This window comes from Myotis nattereri, assembly GCF_964212035.1.
Source record: "Myotis nattereri genome assembly, chromosome: 12".
Lineage (NCBI taxonomy): Eukaryota > Metazoa > Chordata > Mammalia > Chiroptera > Vespertilionidae > Myotis > Myotis nattereri.
Window position 1 is genome coordinate 75,509,404 of NC_138087.1, and position 14,712 is coordinate 75,524,115.

The following is a 14,712-nucleotide window of genomic DNA, read 5'->3' on the forward strand; positions in this document are numbered from 1 at the left end:
GTAAATGTCATATCCACTCAGGCCCAAGGAGAGGCGCATCCACATGCAGCAAGGAGTTTTAATTGGGGAGTGTAATTAAACTAAAAAACCCCAGCAGACTCCCTTTGACAGGATAGATGAAGACCCCTTTTAATAGGGCCTGGAAACATATCTGTTAAAAGGATGAGGCACTGCCTGCTCCTGATTGTGCTCCAGAGTACTTTTATGAAAAGGCAATTCAATAACTGGGGCATTTAATATGTTCGTGTCCATTGTGCTCTGTAATCGAGCAGTACTTACCGTACTTGATCTGGAACTTAGGAAGTAAGTCCTTGTCAGAGAATAACAACACAACCAGCTTGCCCACCCAGTGTTAGAAGTGCTGGGACGTCCTGGGAACTGACAGAGCCTGAGGCTGGGCTGCAGCTTCTCTGGGCTACAGGTCCAGGTGAGTATAAATGCAAGTGCCCTACTTACTGGGGCCTACAGTTTGCCGCCACGTGCACGTGCATGGCCATGGCCAGCCACCCACCCACCTCAGGGACAGCTCTTATATTCAGCGCTGGCCAACATCACCCTCATTTCCCTTTTATGTATTCTCCTGAGAATTTAAATATGACAAAATTCCTGGGTACCTCCTCCTTTAGGAACAGGAATACCTGTCACATTGGTGTGTATGTGCATGTATTTTCTCTGCTAGAACTACTCTTGTCAAATAGGGAGAAAAGGAATCAGGTGGTCAGAAAATTCAGTGCATGGGCTCGGGTGTACCCAAGTCAATTTCAGTAACAAAACCCGAGTCCTTCTGCCAACTCTTTGCTGGGAGAGGGGGTTGGGGGCGCGCGCGCGAGCGCGTGCGCGCACACACACACACACACACACCAGTGGCCTGCAGCTCCACAAGCAAGGTAACAGAATTAGCAAGAACACAGGGCTGAACATGACAGTCCCCTTCAGATGGAATGCTAGTGTCCCAAGGTCAAGGTTAGGGAACCCAGCATCTGGGTAGATCAAGGGAACCTCTGAGCTGGGGCTCAGGTGGGGTACACAGGCAAGATTTCAGACTTCCCCATCTATAGTTTTCTAAAAACAGACACTTAGCTTAATTTGCAAAAACCTTAAAGTCAGTTTGCCTGGCCCCTCAGACTGATTTTTCTTTTTTTAAGGATGGTGGTGAAAGGCTTGTTTGATGACTGCTTTTACTCCCCCATAAAGCCTCCTTGGAGCTCTGCAAACCTTTGAACACTCTTAATACTGTTTTTTTTCCCCCCGCTATGAGTTGATGAACCCATAAGGACATATAAGTGAATGCTTATAATCTATGAAAACTGGATACTGAATTAAAAGATCAAATATCTTTAGGCTTAAATGAAAACTACATAAAAGCATTTCAGCCATCAATTTGGCTATCACTTCTCGCCAGTATGAATTCTGCTGGAAAAGCTATTTTCGTGCAGATGTGGAATTCAATGGGAAAGACTGACTCGTGTACCAACATCAATCAAAATGTCGACTTCCCTGGCAGCTCTCAACAGTAAGGCAGGTTCAAAGGTCACAGGATAAAGAAAAAGCCAAGCTCTGGTTCAGCTCTAATATCTCCTCGATAGAAGTCTTGCAAAAGTAGCCCCTTCTGTATTAGCCGTGCTTTCATTAATCTTCTTGCCATCTTCTTTAACTAGTCATGCAGAACCGCTCGATAGCGAGACGTATAATGGGGAAGGCCCTGTGCCTATTACCGCGTTAACATTCTCTTAAGCCCCAGTGCAACAATGGGACAGGAAGGCACAGGAAATCTGCAACTGCAGGGTGCAGTGCAGGCAATTCAATTACAGCCTGGCTTACCTATGTAATTCTGACCTATACAACACAAGAGGCCTTTGTGTCGAACTGGTTTGGCTATTAAGGTTCCTGAAGATCACAACAATGCCGATCTTTTCTATTTAAGCTAAATCAATGTGGACAAATCATTATTCAGGAGCTTTAATTTAATTAGTAAATTAAATACACTACTTTACAGATCTTGTCAAGTACTTATGAAAAGAAAGATTCATTTAAGCAGGAGGTCACCAATAAGCCCAGCTCATTTAACTCACAACCTTAACTGAACCTCATTGCAAATATTCCACAGATTCTATTCACGAGGGGGGCTTACCAGTCTCCCACAGTTGTGTTAACTCAATCCCAGAATTCCTACCCTGTAGCCAAACAGTATTTTGGACAAAAAAAACCCCCCAATAAACAAACAAACCCCAAACCAATAATCCCCCAACATAACCAGCATCAGCAGAATCAGATTTCCTTTAAATTATACTATTGCAAGAGAATGTAATCAGGTTACCTCTATTATGTTGCTTCCTTAAGATTTTATATTATCTATATTTAATTGAGATACAGAGCTCTTTTCAGCTATATAGACGACAGCTACTTTATTAAGGTTTAAATCCAATTTCTTAATGACAGGCTGCTTCCTTTAAAGACTGAACCTGCACAACCTTTTTATGAGAAAAGCAGATCTGGCCTGGCCGAGCCTGGTACTTTGTTTGAATACAGCTGAGAGTCTCAGATGGGCGCTAGTTTCACAGGAAGGTAGGTCCCTTGCCTTTGTTTCAGTGTTGGAATTCGAGGCAAGCACTTAGAGAGAGAGCCTACTGTATTCCAAGCCTAGGCGAGACCTGTGTGACAATGGAGAGCTATTTCTCTCAGCTCATTTAACCATGGTAGCTTCTGATATGGAAACAGTCTCCTTTCCTAGGTGCCATACACATCTTTGTTCAGTTAAAATTAACCCATCTCTTAGAGGGTTGTGACATCCTTCAAAACAGCAAAAGATATCCTTAGGAGTGGCAAACTCAGACTGAGAAATCACTGATGTAAATAACAATGGCGGCATATGCTATTTTTTTTTTTTTTAAGTCTAGGAAGGCGGAAATTATCCTTAATTTCTGCACTTCTGAGACCCAGATTTTCTCAACTAAGTCTTTTAAGAGTCCATGTTTACATGTCCAATTTTTAAAAAGGTGTGTATCCATTTAGTCATTCAGTTCCAGGGACAGCGAACCAAACCTTCCCTCCGAGAGCACGACCTGAGGGAGAAGTCAGGTGGGGAAAGAGCCTCAGAGCTGCTCTTTATGGAGCCTGGCTCCAGAGCCTGGTCCCTCTGGCCCACAATGGACGTAATTATGCGTTTCACTGCAGGCACGCTAATGCTCAGTCCCTCTGCCAAGTCAGCTGTTCACACACTTTTTGGATATGGCATCCATTAAACTTGAGTTGTGTTCCTTATGACGACCAAATTAATGGTTTGACAGCAGCTTTCTCAATAAACACTGCAAACTGGCCATATTTGAAGGCTTTTAAAAATCATTTCTTTTTTTGTTCAAAATCCTGACAAACATGTCTCAAGTAAGACCAGGAACAACTTCATTATCCTCCCTTTTTGTGAAGAAGGCTGTTTAATAACACATTCGCTCTGTGTTCACAACGAAATTATTTTAGTTGGTCACACATTCTAGTCTTCAGCAAGACACTTGTGTTACAGGAGATAAAAACATGAAAAAGGAAATATATTGCAGAAATCAAAAACCTTATCTACTTCTAGACTCTCTCTCTTTGCCATAATTCATTCAAGAAGGCCCTAAGAATAATTTTTGATGTAAACTCAGCTACAAACATACATCACTATGCTGATAAAAATCACAGGCTAAACTTATGAAATATAGTGACTTTCATTTCTTTAGTGCTGTTAAAATAACTTTTTTCTAAGGTTCAACAGACACAAAAGATAAAAAGGGTTACCATTAATCCTTTAAAAAAAGCAGCAGCAGTTCAGTAGATTAATTCTGTGGTCTGATGATGGTCTTGAAGATGAACTTTTTATAGATTAACTCACTGAATTAATTTGATGAAGATACTGGAAATCATAAAAAAAAACCAGCATCAAGCCGATTCATTTAATACATCTTTGTTTGGGCACTTTAAACATAAATTATGTTGAATAACTTTGGGTTTCTAAATTCTGGCCTCATTCAGTTCAATTTCAAGTCAGCAGACATTCCCTGAGGACACCTCTGCAGGCACTGTGCTAGGGCCTGAGGATACAGAAACCAGGTCCTGGGCCAATCAGTGCAGCATGGAGTGGGGTGGGACAGAGGGGCAGACCCCACATAAGCACAGCACAGTGTGGGAGGTGCGTTACCAGCAATGTGCACAACTCCTGGCAGAGGGAGAGCCTGGCATTGAGCTGGATCTTGAAGAATGAGTGGGCTGGGCACAGGTAATGGAAGTGAATGTGAGTTAGACAGCCAGGTTGCAGGTATATTCCAGGCAGTGTGGAACAGCAAAAGCACAACATTTCAGGATGGGAAGTTATGGGCTATGAGCCTGGAGTGTCAATGTCTGTAAAGGCTATGCTGAGGAGTCTGAAATATTTGTAAGCCTGTAACTTTCAAGAATTTTTTTTTTTTTTAAATATATTTTATTGATTTTTTACAGAGAGGAAGGGAGAGAGATAGAGAGTTAGAAACGTCGATGAGAGAGAAACATCGACCAGCTGCCTCCTGCACATCTCCTACTGGGGATGTGCCCGCAACCCAGGTACATGCCCTTGACCGGAATTGAACCTGGGACCCTTCAGTCCGCAAGCCGACGCTCCATCCACTGAGCCAAACCGGCTTTGGCTCAAGAATTTTTTTAGTGATCTGAACTATAAGGAACCAATCAGAAGAGCAAAAAGAAAAAAAAAATCTCCCAAATGAAGACAGTGTAGGAGCCTCTGGGACAACTTCAAGCATACCAACATTTGCATCATGGGAGTGCCAGAGGAAAAAAGAGAGAGCAAGAAATTGAAAACATATTTGGAAAAATGATAGAAAATTTCCCTAACCATAAAGGAAGAAGACTTACAAGTCCAGGAAGTGCAGAGTCCCAAATAGTATGAGAATCCAAAGAAGCCCACACCAAGACACATAATTAAAATGCAAAACACTAAAGACAAAGAGAGAATCTTTAAAAAACAAACAAACAAACAAAAACATATATATATATATATATATATATATATATATATATATATATATATAAAATTGATTTCAGAGAGGAAGAGAGAGCTAGAAACATCAATGAGGAGAGAGAATCATTGATCGGCTGCCACCTGCACACACCCTATTGGGGATAGAGTCCATAACCAGGGCATGTACCCTTGACCAGAATCAAACCTGAAACCCTTCAGTCCACAGGCCAGACTCTATCCACTGAGCCAAACTGCTAGGACAAAGAGAGAATCTTAAAAGCAGCAAGAAAAGCAGTTGGGCCTGGACAGAGTGACTAAGTTGGTCAAGTATTCTCCATGTACCAAAAGCTTGCTGGTTCGATTCCCAGTCAGGGCACATACCTGCATTGCAGGTTTGAAGAGAAGGCAACTGATTAACGTTTCTTCCTCTCATTGATGTTTCTCTCTCACATTGATGTTTCTCTCTCCCACTCTCTCAACATGTCCTCAGGTGAGGATTAAGAAGAAAATTTTATTTATTTTTTTTTAAAGAAAAGCACTTAGAGAGTTCCCATTAAGACTATCAGCTGTTTTCTCAATAGAAACTTTGTAGGCCAGAAGGGACTCGACAAGAAATATTCAAAGTGATGAAATGCAAGGACCTACAACCAAGACTACTCTACCCAGCAAAGCTATCATTTAGAATCGAAGGACATATAAAGAGCTTCCCAGACAAGACAAGATGCTAGAACAATGACATCTTTATTGGCTGACAAGCTGGAGTGAGAGGAATTAGGAAGAAGATGTTTATTTAAAAGCAGAGGGAACTGGGCAGCCCTGGGGCAAGGGCCCAAGAGCAGCAGGCAATATTTTCACCAGCCCCTTCCGGCAGCCATCGCAGTCAAGGCCTCACTGGAATGGTGGGAAGGAGGGTGGGCTTGGCCTTCCTCTTTTCCCCCTATACCAGGGGTCGGCAAACCGCAGCTCGCAAGCTACATGCGGCTCTTTGGCCCCTTGAATGTGGCTCTTCCACAAAATACCATGTGTGGGCGCGCACCTATAGTGCGAGTGAAACTTCGTGGCCCATGCGGAGAAGTCGGTTTTCGGCCAGGGCAAGTCTATTTTGAAGAAGTGGCGTTAGAAGAAGTGGGGGGTGGACATATAGAGAGGATGAACGAAAGGAGATAGACGAAACAAGTATACAAGACGAGTGTGGATGGGAGAGTTGGAAGGGGTCGACCTCAGCGAACGTACCTCAATCAGACTGAGGACGTTTTTAGCAAAGGCTAGCTTGGGAGTACCCTAATTAAGTTAATAACAATGTACCTACCTATATAGTTTAAGTTTAAAAAATTTGGCTCTCAAAAGAAATTTCAGTCGTTGTACTGTTGACATTTGGCTCTGTTGACGAATGAGTTTGCCGACCACTGCCCTATCCCACCAAGTTCTCCCTTCTTGCCAAGCTGGAGCCAGTGAATTGAAAGAGAAGGCTATGCGGCCCAGCACAACTGGAAGGGATGGAACAGTGACATGCCCACCCATAAATGGGGCTGGCGGCACGTGCCCAGCCTGCAGGCCCTGCAGGGGCTCTGTGCTCTTTAGGCCCCCGTTTAGTCAGTATTAGCTCAAAAACTGGAACCGCATTATAAACACTTGGGGGCCTTTACATCTCTTATCATTCCTTATAACATTGTTCTCAAATTTAGTGGACACTGGTAAAAAAGGGAACAACAAAAATTAGATGCTTAAGCCCTAACCGGTTTGGCTCAGTGGATAGAGCGTCGGCCTGCGGACTCAAGGGTCCCAGGTTCAACTCCAGTCAAGGGCATGTACCTGGGTTGCGGGCACACCCCCAGTAGGGAGTGTGCAGGAGGCAGCTGATCGATGTTTCTCTCTCATCGATGTTTCTGGCTCTCTATCCCTCTACCTTCCTCTCTGTAAAAAAAAAATCAATGAAATATATTAAAAAAAATTAGATACGTAAGTTATACTCCAAGTTACCAAATCAGAACCTACTGGGTGGGCAGTGGGTAACTGCATTTTTATTTATTCTCACATGAGGATATTTTTCCCCCATTGGTTTTTAGAGAGTGGAAGGGAGGGGGAGACCGAGAGAGAGAGAAACAGTAATGTGAGAGAGACACATTGATTGGTTGCCGCCTGCACATGCCCTGGCCTCGAGCCTGCAACCCGAGGTACGTGTTCTTGACTAGAATTGAACCCACGACCCTTCAGTCCATAGGTCAATGCTCTAACCACTGAGAAAAACCAGCTAGGCCAGTAATTGCATTTTAGGTAAACTCCATTGGCAATGCTAATACGGACCAGACTTTGAGAACCACTGTCTCATAGCCTTCTCTAGGCAACTAACAAATCCTTCTATATTTAAAATTTTTTCTTCCACGGAGGAATTTCAGTGTGATCTGTGTCCTTTCTGCCCCTCAATGCCACTGAAGTCCTAAAAATGATTAACCTAACTGCGACACTCAATTACTAAACTGCAAAAACATAATATGCCCAAATACACAACCAGACTGTATCTACTTTCATAGTTTACGCAGAGGATGGCCAACCCGCAGCGATCTCTTCTGCAGGACCAGGCAGGAGTTTAATTACGAGCTGGTAGGTCGTGCAACTGCCAATAATCTGGAGGGTGTTGACACCTCGGCATGATGGATATCTAAATCTAGTCTTCAGCTGACAGAGGAAATCCCCCGCTTCCCCGATCTGGCAGGGAAGGAAGGCAGGTCCAGGACTAACTGGCCACGTCCCCCGTCCCCCAGAAGGGAAGAGGCAGGAAGCACCAAGGGAAGTGAGGGCTCTGGTGCTGCACAGAGTCAGCAGGAAGGGCCCCTCCTCCCCCGGCGTGAAGGCAAGGCTCCTGGGGTCAGGAGCTGTGAGGTTCTCCGCTGCCATCAAGACGGAGCGGGGGTTGGGGGGGACCATGTCAGGCTCTGGGCACCATAACACAATCCCATTTGATTAAAAGAAATTTCTGGTAATGAATTAAACAGACCCAAGGAAAAAAGGACACGGTGGTGATATATTCTCCTGGCACCCAGCACACAGGGAAGAGGGGAGAGAGAAAGGAGACATAAATAAAAGGGACTACTCACTGGGGCTTTTTTCTTCAGCAAGGTCACAGGCACAGAGCAGGTCAGAATCGATTGAGATGGGTTTCTGCTTAATCCAAAACTTAGTGCTGGCTTTCTGATTCGTAACAGGGTCTATCTCTACTTTGTCTCCAGAGATACCTGTAAGGCCGAGGGGAGGACAAAAAAAGAAGCCACAAGAAGTGGAAGGTGTAAGTGATTTCAGTTTAATCATTCGACCTGCTTTGTAAATCATACATTGGAGGTACACGAGCTCTTTCTTAGGGCTCTGGGGAAGGCCATGGGCTTAAGACAGACATAAGTAGACTCCGAATGGCATACAGAAGCTGCACAGTTTGGTTTCTCGAGTGGGTGAGGTGAGGGGGTGGACAACCAAAAATTACATAAAAAAGTATTAAGAAATATGCCTTCGTAGATATAACACAGAAACAATTACTTACACTGTGTTAATCCTACATCATCTATATATTACAATTACATAAACTATAAGGCTCATTTAAAAACCAATTATGATCAGTGGTCTGTGTTGTTTTTTTTTTGTAATCTTCACCCGAGGATATAAAGAAATATATATGTATATATATTTGATTAGAGAGAGAGAGAGAGAGAGAGAGAGAGAGAGCTAGAGAACATGGATGCTTCCTATGTGTGAGCAACATCAATCGGTTGCCTCCTGCATGCGGGATCACACCCGCAACTGTTCTGGTTACAGGATGACGCCCCCCCCCCCCCCCCAGTGGTCTTTTTTGTTATTTTAGAATAAGATCTGGGTTGGAGATAAATCTGTACTATCACCTATATGTAACATTAGCCTAAATAGCCAAGCTACCAATGAAGTTTCTAATTGGAAAATCTCACAAACTAAAAATGGGAAAAACCTCTCTCTTCCCCTCTCTGACATTACCCACGCTAGACTTAAAGGAAGTCGCAGGAGGATCAAAGGTTCTTCACATAAAGCCGTCCAAGTTTAAGTGCTGGAGCCTGGCTTCAGGCTGTGGAGGTCACTGCTCCACGGGGGGAGAGTCAGCAGGGGGTGGGCTTTATGCCACAGGACTTTTTAACAGGGATCCAGAAAGTTACATCCTGGCACTTCAGGTTCCCCCTCAGCATTGAGACAGACGTGCCACACTGCGCAGGGACTGCAAGCAAAGGTGTCAGGACGCAGGTGGCGCCCAGCACGGGGGGTGTCCTGGGTACCAGGGGACGTGCACAGCGCTGCTCCCTGGTCACGAGCAGTATAGGTTCAGCCTGACACACACAACCCAGGCCAGATGCTCTCTTTCCTCTCCCGCTGAAAACTGGGGATTTCTGTTCATGAAGTGAGACAAACACCTCCAACATGCCTGCCAGAGGGGCCCCAGATGGAGTCTTGAAAGTAATTAATTTTCAGGCCATAGTTTAAAGGTCAGGGTTAAAGTGAAAAGAGCAAAATGAAGTAAAGATATTAGGAATAAAACAATCAAATGTGCACACTGTAATAGAAAAGACAACCAGAGTTAATATATTTCATTCTCTGGATCACCCTTAGAAATGTTTCAATATAATGTGAGAAAACTTAGCAGGCCAAAAGAAAAAGCAGATTAAAAAACAGTTCAATTAAAAAAATACCAACAACAAAAACCCCACAAAACCCTCACAATGGCCATAGTCTCAAAGCAAATTAAAAAACAAAACAGAAAGAAAACATACACAAACAAAATCCTAATGCTTAGGTCTACCATAGACTCCATTCGGTTCTATTTTATCTTATGAATAAAGAAATCCCACATACAGGACAAAGGCAGGGACTACAGGGAGTCTCGTCAGCTGTCTTCGGAGACAGTGCAATACGGTTGCTTCCCTGGCCATTATTCTGTGGTCTTTGGAAAAGACAAACAATTGGTATTTTTTTATTAATCGCATGCTGGAATTTGTCATTAGACATATTTCAGGGACACCATATTTCAATTAGGCATAATGTCATAAGTCCAATTGACTCTGGACGCTCGGGTCTAGATGATTTCAGGAGGGCAAGAATGTATCAGGAGACCGATTTTATTACATTTCACTTAAAATAGATTATGACCACCCAGTTACACTCTTCCCTCCAATTTGGTCATTAATTGTTAAAGGTCTGGACATTTCTATAGTTCCCTGACAGAAGAGAAGTACTTACGCCATGGTTGTTAGGAGCAAGTGTTTTGTTTTGTTTTGGTCCCCTCTCCTTCTTCTGCTTATTCTGACATTTATAAAAGTCAAAATGAGCAGAGCAAAATAAATGTGCATCTCTCTTCTGTGGAACAGACCCTGCCCACATTTCTTTCTCAGAGAGAGAAGGGGGGAAAAAATCATCACCAGAGAGACAGGGTTTTAAAATTTTGTTCTACGGCCCTGTAACTCCTGAAGCCGTAGTCAGTCAATATTGTTAATGTACCTTGTTAATTTGATAGGATTTGTCAGGTAACTCCACTGGAAAATTATATAAAACTGTTCCAGATGAAAAGATGATAGTGACATGAATTAAAGTGATAGAACAACAGTGGAATATAAACCAGAAATGACACCCAAAGTGGCTGTTGATTTATTGCCGTCCTGAGTTTGGTTCTGGGCTCCCATGTATATTAGTGCTACAAATCTGGGTCCATTTAGCAGGGGGATGCTCATACATACATCACCAGCTCCTGCTCCGAGCCAAGGTCACTCCCCATGGCATCAATCTTTTCAACAGAGCCTACTTCACAAAGCAGGGCTTTTGTAACCATCTCAGATGTAACAGACTTTAGTCCTCTTTCATCTTTCTTTTATCATGTAAAGTACACTTTAACTTCTATTATTTTTATCTGCAAATTGTTACAGTATAGTTCATCCATTACAGGCTATATCTCCACATCAATTGCCCAAGCTCTGTGCAGCCACAAGAACACTTTCCCAATGACGCCCTTTCCTGGGGTTATTGTGCAGTCACTGTTCAGAGAGGAGAACCCCAAGTCTGGGGTTTGAGGATGAAGACGTGGGAGATGAATGCATTAGGTTCAAGATGGGCAGGCAGGTGGAACGCCACTTAAACAATTGGCATGTTCCGAAAAAGGTGCGCGTAAATCAGATTTTTTTCTGAATCAAATCACATTTCCCACTGACTTCTAGTTCCAGAGATACTTTATCTTCATTTTGGATTGATCTGTAATTGGCAGGGGCCCCCAACACTTGAGCTTTAAGTTTCTCTGCCCTGCAGGCCCTCAGTCAAGTAGTTAATGATCTGTAAAACCCTCGCCTGCCTGGAGGAGTCACTATTTAAAGGAACCTGTAGGGGAATCTTTCCTGATGGGAAAATCCTTTTGTACAATTAAATAATCTCATCCTCCTTGAGGTGTGTGTGAGTCTCAGCGTCTTCAAGCAGGGCCCACGGCCCCACGGGACCCTGCTGGCTCTGGCTGGAGAAGTGGCAGCTCTCTAATTCTGGCCCCGGGGGTCTGGAGGCAGTCCACGGCAGGAGCCCAGGCTCCTGAGCACACCCAGCCCCCACTGCTGAAGAGAGAGCCTGCAGAATCCAGCCTGGCAGCAGAGACCTCTTTTGTCCCTGACCTGGGAGTCTGATGGATGTCTCCTTTTTGGTTGGAAGGAGGAGGCAGGCTGGTGGAGAGGAGACCAGTTAGGAGGCTGGTGCCTCAGTCCAGGCCAGGGGCAAAGAGGGGTAAACATTAACTGGCACCAACCATGTGCCAGCATGGCTAGAAACCCTTTGTGTAAGGGTTTCAAGTCTCACAACCTTATAAAGTTGGTTACTACACTTATCCCTATTTTATAGAGGAGGAAACTGGAACAGGGAGGTTAAGTAACTTGTCCAAGATTGCACAGCTAAAAAGTGAGAAAGCCAGGCAATGTGGCTCCGGAGGGTGTCCTCTCAGCCACTACACTATTCCACAGGAACTGTGCCGGGTGTTCACACAGCACACCCCAGGGGAGGAGAAGGTGCTTGTCTAAGGCTGGGGAGCTTCTAAGTGGAAAAGCCATTTTCACACCCACAGCTTTTTGGTTCCCAAATATGGTTCTTTGCATTGCTCTGCACAGACTCATTCAGTTGAGTCAAGAGGACATAATGAGGAACTCTGCCCACCCAGTTTGTCTTCTCTCTCAATTTTCACCAAGGAACAAAGAGATATTTAAATATGACAGTAAGTGCACACCTATTTCTGCTCATACATGGGAAATCCTATCAGTACTCTTTTGTGTTTTTGGGCTGCTGAACATGGTTTTGATTTTCCTGACTGAAGTTTTAGTAAAGCCACTGAAAGAAAGGCAGAGAGAGGCACTCCTCAAAGTGTTGCTATGCACTAGTTTTAAGAAATTCAAACCACAAACATACGTCCAAGAAAACAAGGGAAGCCTGCTTTTGTTAAGTGTGTATTTCTCCAACTTAAATGGCCAACAACAGAGGATTAGCTAATCCAACCATGATTCAATAGAACACAACCAAGAAAAATTATGTGTGAGGAAAGCCTGACTTAGAGAAATTCTTACATCATGTGAAAAGTACAGAAAAAACATTTATAGAAAAGAGATGAAAAGGATATGCTGCAAACTGGCAACGGTGGTCAACTCTGGCAACATCCTTTCCTTTTCTGTAATAAATTTCCAAATAAAATTTTACCCAAATAAATCCAAACCTTTTTAAAAGTTGACTTTTTGGGGGTTTCCATTTCAGAATTCAGCATGGTTGAATTCTGTCCCGGATAATCATGACAAGTGATGGCAACTGAAGGTTATGCCATCTGGCAGGTCTCAGTACCCAAGACTGAGCTGCTGGGAAGGGCTCCCATTACGCCCAACCTGTGCCTCCCTCACAGTGGTGCCCGGAGGCCCCGCCCTACCAGCCATGGCAGGTAAGGAACAACAGAGCCCGGGCCAGCCCCTTCCTCCGGAAACAAGCGAGGCCATTGGCCTCCTTTACCAGGTCTCCCCCTACGTACCGATCCTCAGCCACCTGCCATGACCTGTTCATGCTCCCACTTCTGACAGCTTCCCGATACGGGGAGTCCAGCTTCACTGGAAGCAAACTATCACACCGCCGTCAGGGGCAGAAAACACCGCCTGATGGCTGTGCCACATCAATGCCGGCATAAAAATCCTTCCTTAACAAGACAGCTCAGAATAAACAAAAATGCAACTCAGCCACAGACATAACTCTCTGGGGCAGCGGTTCTCATGTGGGTCGCGACCCCTTTGGCGGTCGAACGACCCTTTCACAGGGGTCGCCTAAGACCATCCTGCAGATCAGGTATTTACATGACGATTCATAACAGTAGCAACATGACAGTTATGAAGTAGCAACGAAAATAATTTTATGGTTGGGTCACAACATGAGGAACTGTATTTAAAGGGCCAGAAGGTTGCCCTGACCGGTTTGGCTCAGTGGATAGAGCACTGGCCTGTGGACTCAAGGGTCCCAGGTGGTCCCAGGTTCGATTCCGGCCAAGGGCATGTACCTTGGTTGCGGGCACATACCCATTAGGGAATGTGCAGGAAGCAGCTGATTGATGTTTCTCTCTCACCGATGTTTCTAACTCTCTGTCCCTCTCCCTTCCTCTCTGTGAAAAATCAATAAATATATTTTAAAGGGCCAGAAGGTTGAGAATCACTGCTCTGGGGAAATGATTTGTCCTCGGCTTTAGCGTTGCAAGGAGACACTTGCCCGTTTTAACTAACCAGAGATTTCCATGCAAGGAAACGAGCACTGCATGTCCTCCTCCGCTAACACAGACTGAACCTCCTGTGAGCAGCCTCAGCGCGGTCCTTGGTGTAGACCACACTGCCAGGAAGGCGGTGGCAGCCCGTTTTAGATTTAAAGGCAGCAGTGCAGAGAGGTGAGGGGCAGGGACTTCAGGTCCCAGAGTTCTGAGTTCAGGCATCAGCTTGCCTACTTCCTAACTGTGTGACTTCGGCCAAGTTGTTACAGAATAGTGATGTACCAGCCTCATGGACTTGTAGGATTAAGTGAAATAAGACTTGTAAAGTGCTTGGCATGGTGATTAATTCATAGCCAGTGACCCATACTACTATTCTCGTGACTATTACTATCAGGAGTTAGGCACTGGGCTGTGACACAGATCGAGTGACAAGGGCAGAAGAACGAAGCTGAGGGAGCACAGAGGGATGTGGACAAGGGACTGCTGGCCGCAAGCTGAGGGTGAGGGGAATTCTCTCTGGGACCTGCTCTGCACCCCAGGTTTGGAAGTACCAGGATCCACGACTGTGCAGCTGGGGACACCAATGCCCTCATACCCACGAATCCTTACAATAACCTCCTGTCACCAGGCACCTTCCAAGAGTGCAAATCAACAGCAGGAGGAATGTTCTCCCACCTGGAGCTGTGGAAACATTTATGCGGGGGAACCCCATCCTCTAAGGCCTGTAGGTCATTAACCTGGAGATCTTGATTTTTGCCAGCACATTTCCACTGATGTTATCCTGTTCTCCCTCAGCGAGCCTGACCTTCCTCCTTTGTAAAATAGGGTACCAACAGTACCAGTTCCTGGGGTGTCATGAAAATGGAATGGCACAAGCACATAAAAAACTTAAGGAGAGTGCCTGGCACATAAAAAAGGGCCCCATCAATCATCCCTAAAATTATTACTAAAGATGAACCTCAGAAAAGTG

General features: G+C 44.6%; 1 protein-coding gene across 7 annotated transcripts in view; it reads right to left on the minus strand.

Moving 5' to 3' along the window:
• MAPKAP1 (MAPK associated protein 1) overlaps positions 1 to 14,712 on the minus strand; it is a 190,736-nt gene that overhangs the window by 16,926 nt on the left and 159,098 nt on the right. For 5 of the 7 annotated variants that reach the window (XM_081103602.1, XM_081103603.1, XM_081103608.1 and 2 more), the window contains one exon: positions 8,083 to 8,220. The exons of the other annotated variants lie outside the window; for them this stretch is intronic. In XM_081103602.1, coding sequence (XP_080959728.1) covers positions 8,083 to 8,220 — 138 coding nt within the window. The remainder of the gene's footprint in view (positions 1 to 8,082; positions 8,221 to 14,712) is intronic. 7 annotated transcript variants of the gene reach the window in all.